Source organism: Tinamus guttatus, unplaced genomic scaffold (assembly GCF_059628265.1).
Source record: "Tinamus guttatus ecotype Peru unplaced genomic scaffold, ASM5962826v1 Tinamus_guttatus_pri_ptg000080l, whole genome shotgun sequence".
In the NCBI taxonomy this organism is placed as follows: Eukaryota; Metazoa; Chordata; class Aves; order Tinamiformes; family Tinamidae; genus Tinamus; species Tinamus guttatus.
The window spans coordinates 1,018,732-1,024,731 of NW_028288614.1; the positions used below are offsets into that span (position 1 = coordinate 1,018,732).

Consider the following 6,000-nt stretch of genomic DNA (forward strand, 5'->3'; position numbering starts at 1 on the left):
GCACAATTTATAGATGGGAAAGGGCTGCGGAAAGTAATGTTCATTTAGTCCAAAGAGCAGCACAGCCAAAAGTTTGACCATGACTGAAGCCTCGGTGAAAATAGTTTTAAATGTAGTTTAGCAAAAATAAGGGCAAACTGATATACTCTGGAGTTTGCTCTAGCCAAAACCAAAGCATTAAGTCGAGTTCTTTAACAGCACAGAAACATTTACAAACAGCAGCCTCAACTGAGGTGAGAATGCAATCACATGACTAAAAATATAGCTATATTTCAGCAGCTGACATTACCTTTGGGAAGATAAGAAGTTGATGGAACTTCATAGGGCTCTCCATCTGCTTCTGGGTTTGATGAAGACGAAGATGCATTAGGAAGAGACGCCGGAGAACCACAGACGTTGTCACTTTCTTTTGTCCCTGGCTTGACCACCACCATGTTTTTCCCAAAGCAGTCAGTGTAGGTTTTGCACTTCATCACACTAGAAGGCACATCAGAAAAGGTACCACGAGGGCACGGCTTGCACCTAACGTCTTCCGTCTCGGTTCCTTTCTTGCGGACGCCCCAGCCAACTGGGCACACGGTATAAGGGATGCAGGTGTCATTAGTCTGAAACGTACCAGACAGGCAAGTGCACTCGCGGTCAGTCAAGGCAGTACAATGAGTTTTCTCAATCATTGGCAGTTCACAAGGTTTCCTACAAGCGTGGCATCGCTCTATGCCGTTCTCATGCTTAGTAAAGGTCCCATCCGGACACGGGCTGCACTCTCTTAAGGTACTCTTTGTACAGTGCTTAGACACATAGGTCCCTGCGGGACATTTGTCGCAGATGAGCTCTTTGTTAGTGGCACGGTCGAGGTGGCGGTACTTGCCAGAGGAGAGGCTTATGGCATTCTGTTCGGAGGTCAGTTTGGACTCAGCATCAGCGGTGCCGAGGAGCATGAGCAACTGCAAGACAACGGGAACGTATTAGCCAAAAAGAGCGTGCAACCAGAGCCCTCTCTCGAAAAGCACAATGTAATTTCACAGAATCACAGAATGGCTGAGGTTGGAAGGGACCTCTAGAGATCATCTAGTGCTCCAGCAGGGACACCCAGAGCACGTGGCACAGGGTGGCGTCCAGGCGGGTTTGGAAGATCTCCAGAGAAGGAGACTCCACAGCCTCTCTGGGCAGCCTGTGCCAGGGCTCTGTCACCCTCACAGGAAAGAAGTTCCTCCTCCTTGCAGTATCTCTAAGATCATCATCCCAGACTGTGGAACTAGGGAGATCTTGCAGCTTACCAATGTCATGGTGGAGGACAGCAAGCTGCCCGGACACTTAGCCAGTGTCTGGATAGACCAACTTTGCGATGAAGACATTAAGAGCTGGCTACAATTACAGGCCTTAAATTCGATACCAGGCTTCTCAGCGAGACTAAGCATCATTTACACCGCAACCCTACCAGGACAGTAAATACTACTAGCTGTGTTTCAGCAGTACGTGCTACCTGGCCACCCCAGGAGGGTTCAGACCAGCTTTGCATTTCAAGGGTGAGAGGTTCATCAGAAACTCAACAACAGTCAAGCATTTGCTGAGAAGACAAAAAAACACAGTATCGGCAGCAATAACCCATAAAACTCTCTTCCTCTATATCTGTTAATCTGCTGTTTTCAAAGACTTACCTTTTAAACTAACCCAAGACAGGAAGAAACCCAGCCCAGCATGAGTTACCACACTATTTCTCAGCTGCTCTGCCTTCCTCCTATCTATACAGTGGCTTCCACAGTTCAGAACTTTGGCAAGGCAGCAAGATTTTTCTGCCTTGAGTTTCCAGCCACATCTGAATTTACTTCAAGTTGGATGTTTTTTCAACAGGAGGTTAAAAAAAAAAAAAAAAAAAGTTATTTTTAAGCTCTTTTAGGGGCACTGCTGTAATGTAGTTCCTCATTGCATCATACACAGGTAAGTGGTCTCTGCCTCATTTCTTAGGCAACAAGCCAAGCTCCCGGACTCCAAATTGCACCCAGCTGGGTTTGGCTATATTACAGAAAGAGAAGCGTTTGTCTCTGTATGTGTTACCAGTTTCATGGTGTTATTCCATGGTATTAATTCTTTCGCACCAATTCCAGCAAGCTGCTCCATCTCCCGACGAGGAGCCTACCAAGCAGGATCCCACTTCCCCCAGAAAACCTCTACTCTACAGATTTTACATCAACCAACATAATATCCTGGAAACAAATGACACATCTAGGAAAGGCTGTCACAACTGTAACCTTAAACGCAATATAAAACACATTTTTACATAACTGAAGGCTAAGACTTTCAGGGGGAATGGAAAGGAATCATCTAACGTTACCTTGAATTTTCAGCAGGGATTTCTTACACCAAAATTACAAACACCTTTTAAAAGAAGCTGTAATCAGGACCAAAGACCCAAAGCTTCTTGAATCGGCCAACTGAGGACACGAACTGCTTTGCTGTGCTATGCAGGACCCGGGTCTTGCTCTGCCTCCTATTCTGGGACACCAGCCAAGGAGAATATATTCAAAAAAAGCCTCCCGACAACATGACTCTGCAGAACACGCAGCAGCAGGGCAGCAAGCCGTGCCGCAGCACTTTTGGTGCAGTCACTTGCTTCCTGGAAACATATGCTCTGGCAGCACATTGCTGTTCCACCTGCTAAATAATTTACAGCTCAGGATTTGTACAAAACACTACAATTTTTTTTGTTTTTTTTTCCCTCCGTGAAGCAGAAATTAAAGAGCAGTGAGAAGGCGACAAGATTGCAGGAGCTGACTCTGATGCTGCAGTGGCCAGGCCAATTGCTGCCCGTTAAATTAAAACAAAAAGAGTGACTGCGAAGGCTCACACGATGCGTTCCTTCCCCGCTCCCTCAAGACACAACCTCTGAAGCGCTTAGCGGGCGCTGAAGGAACCTGCCACCCGTAATCCCCGTGACGCAACCCGAATTAGCCAGCCAGATACAACAGGGTTTGTCCTCCGGAGAGCTCGTGCAGAACGAGCGCTGCTTCCCGCAAGGCTGGTGCCACGGAGAGCGCTGGGACGGCTGGTGCCGTCTACCGTGGCCCCTTCTGCCAGCAGGAGATGGGCAGAGCTCTAAAACAGGTTAATCTGGGAGAAAACTTCTGGCCCTATCGCAAGGGAAACACAAACTATCCACCAGTGGAGGCTTTCTGGCACCAAGGAGGGTTGAGATCTACCAAACACCTCCGAGCCAAGCAACACCTACACCCACACGTGGGTTTGGAAATATCTCCAGATTTTCAGCTGCATTAGCACTTCTGAGCTTACGGACAAGAGCAGGTTATAGAGGGGGATGGCTATAAGGGGTTGGACAACTGGTATTTCATTGCATTTGTGCTTGCTTGTAAAATAATATATAAATAATAAAATAAATATTTCATAAATAATGAAATCCAGCAGCTCAGAACTAGCTGTCACCACTCAGATCTCTGAAGGCAACAGAAACAGGAGGACACCCTCAGTAACAAGGTCACTGAACGCAGTGCAGGATAACACTGAGGAGCACGTCTCGCTTCAAGCAGTTTCGGTGCTGCTCTCCACAAAGAGCCTCGCAGCAAAAACGCTTGGCAAGGACAACCAAGGATCTCAGGGATCATCTCCAGCTCCACAGTGATGCCAGGCACCAGAACAGTGCTTGTGTCAGCAAAGACACATCCCCGACACATCCTACTCCAGCACGTAGAGGTCTACAGCATAAGGAGAGCAGAGGGGGAGTCTTGGAAACAGATGGGGCAGGGGAAATAAAAGTGATGAAACCTCAAGCCAGGGGACATTGCCCAACTCATGGCCACCAAACTTGGCAACCGTGGTCCTGTCCATGTTGGTGTTGTGTTTTACCACCCTCTTCAAACAAGATTGGTGTTGTCAACTCAGTGTGAGGTTGACTGGGTCTAAACAAGCCCAATGGGCAGCTTGCAGAGGAAAATGTTTTGACAGGGTCACTAGCTCCAGGGATGACCATGCTGAGGATACAACAGCCCCACCAGGACCCGAATTTGCTCCCGACCCTGGTGACCCTGGTAGCAACACCAACCCAAAAGTGGCAAAACAAGAGGAATCCACAAGTCCTGACACAGCAAAGCACCTCAAGGCACCCTCACCTCACCTGAGTCCGGGACCTCCCAGCTAAGGGTCCCATGGGGAGGATCAAGGCAACAGCAGGCTTAGAAAAGATGCAATGAAAAAGGAAGGCAAAAGCCAGCTCAGCGGAGGGCACAAGTGGAGCACGGGCACGGAGGGCTGCTCGCGTGCAGACACCGCGTCAGCGCTCAACTGTCACTCCGGGAACTGCTTCCCGGAGAAAGCTGCAAAATTCCGCAACTCTCGGCTGCAGTCACAGCTCCCAGCCACTTCCCACACCCGAGGGAACCGGGAAGAGGTATCAGAATCAAATCACTTATTCTCCAAAAGTTTATTATGGTGGGGTCTCCAAGACCAAGTTTTTTCTTCTTTTGAAGCAAGACAAAATCTCTGCCGGTTCAGAGCGAGACGCGGGGAACGTGCCAAAACAGCAGCCAGGGCTCGTCTGCTCCCCACCGAGGGGGATGCAGCAGCTGCACTGACAGATCTGCATCTACAGCGAGGGCAGCTCAGATGCACCGTAAATCACCCCCACTTCGCTCATCCCACTAAAAAAAAGCTGTCATTAAACTCAAGGCTTCTCAAATAATGCCTTATATATATGTATGTATGTAGGCAAATATATATATATATCCCTCCCATTTAAAGGACACTTCACCCTGGCATTTCAGAGCCATCTACAGCACCCCAAGCCCCGTTTCAAGCCCCATATCAACAGGGTCCAAGTGCGATCCTGCCGTCCGAGCATCGGCACCCAGCGCTGTGCTCGGGGTTCAATACCTGGTAAATACTCTCCCTGCTCGTATTATTTTTCTTGGATTCCTGCTGAGCCAGCACCCGCCCGTCAAAATCCACCTGGGCCCCACGAACGGTGCGCCCCGTTGCATGATTCGGTTGCGACCCGTCCAGGTGCTGGTTGTTATTGCGTATACGATGCACCATAAAGACGGGATTTAGCCCCGGGGAGCCCTGTGCTGTCACCTGCCCTTGGAGGACAGCGGGGATGGACAGCGGGTTTCCCTCGGGGGCACTGCAGTCCGCGCTCCCGGCACGGGCACTGCAAACCCAGCACGGTGACAGGGGGCAGGCAGCGAGGTGCCCCAAACACACCCTCCTCCCCATGATCCCTCCATGCCATCACCCCGATACCCTCCCAATGCACTGGGTCCTGCCATCCCCACCAGTGCAATCACCCCGATACCCTCCTTAATGCATTCAGTCCTGCCATCCCCCCCAGTGCAATCACCTCGATGCCTTCCCGATGCACTGGGTCTTGCCATCCCCCCCAGTGCAATCACCCTGATGCCCTCCCAATGCGTTCAATCCTGCCACCCCTCCCAGCGCAATCACCCCGATACCCTCCCCAGTGCACCGAGTCCCTCGTCCTTCCCCTAGTGCAGTCACCCAATACCCTCCCCAACGCATCGCCCCCGCCCCAACCCTCACCCACGCAACGCAACGTTCCCGACACCCTCCCCAACGCACTGGGTCCTGCCACCCCCCAGTGCAACCACCCACGGCATCGCCCTCCCACCCCTCTCCTTATGCAACCGCCTCCCCTCCGCCTCACTCACCGCGAGCAGCGCGGCGGCGGCGCCCATGGTGGCGGGAGGCGCCCGCCGCAGCGGCGGCCACGCGCTGCCGGCTACCCGCGCCGCCGCATAGCGGGCCGGGACCGGGACCGGAGCCGGGGCCGAGGCCGGGACCGGAGCCGGGTCGCGGCGCCTCAGGGCGGGCTGCGGCGCGGGGCTGGGGGCGGCGGGGGCGGCGCGGGGGCGCCCATGGCCGGGCGCAGGGGCCGCGCTCCCACCTGCGCGCCCGCCTCGCCCGCCCGCCCGCGGCGCTCTGAGGGCGGCGGCGGCGGCGCGGAGCGGAGCGCGGGGCGGAGCGCGGAGCGGG

General features: G+C 52.6%; 1 protein-coding gene across 1 annotated transcript in view; it reads right to left on the reverse strand.

The window, feature by feature from the left end:
* Positions 1-5,784, reverse strand: part of TNFRSF21 (TNF receptor superfamily member 21) — a 34,843-nt gene extending 29,059 nt beyond the window's left edge. The window contains exons 1-2 of the mRNA XM_088520111.1: positions 5,676-5,784; positions 290-944 (exon numbers count right to left, since the gene is read on the reverse strand). Of these exons, the coding sequence (XP_088376237.1) occupies positions 290-944; positions 5,676-5,702 (682 nt within the window). The 5' untranslated portion in view covers positions 5,703-5,784. The remainder of the gene's footprint in view (positions 1-289; positions 945-5,675) is intronic.
* Positions 5,785-6,000: the final 216 nt, after the last annotated feature.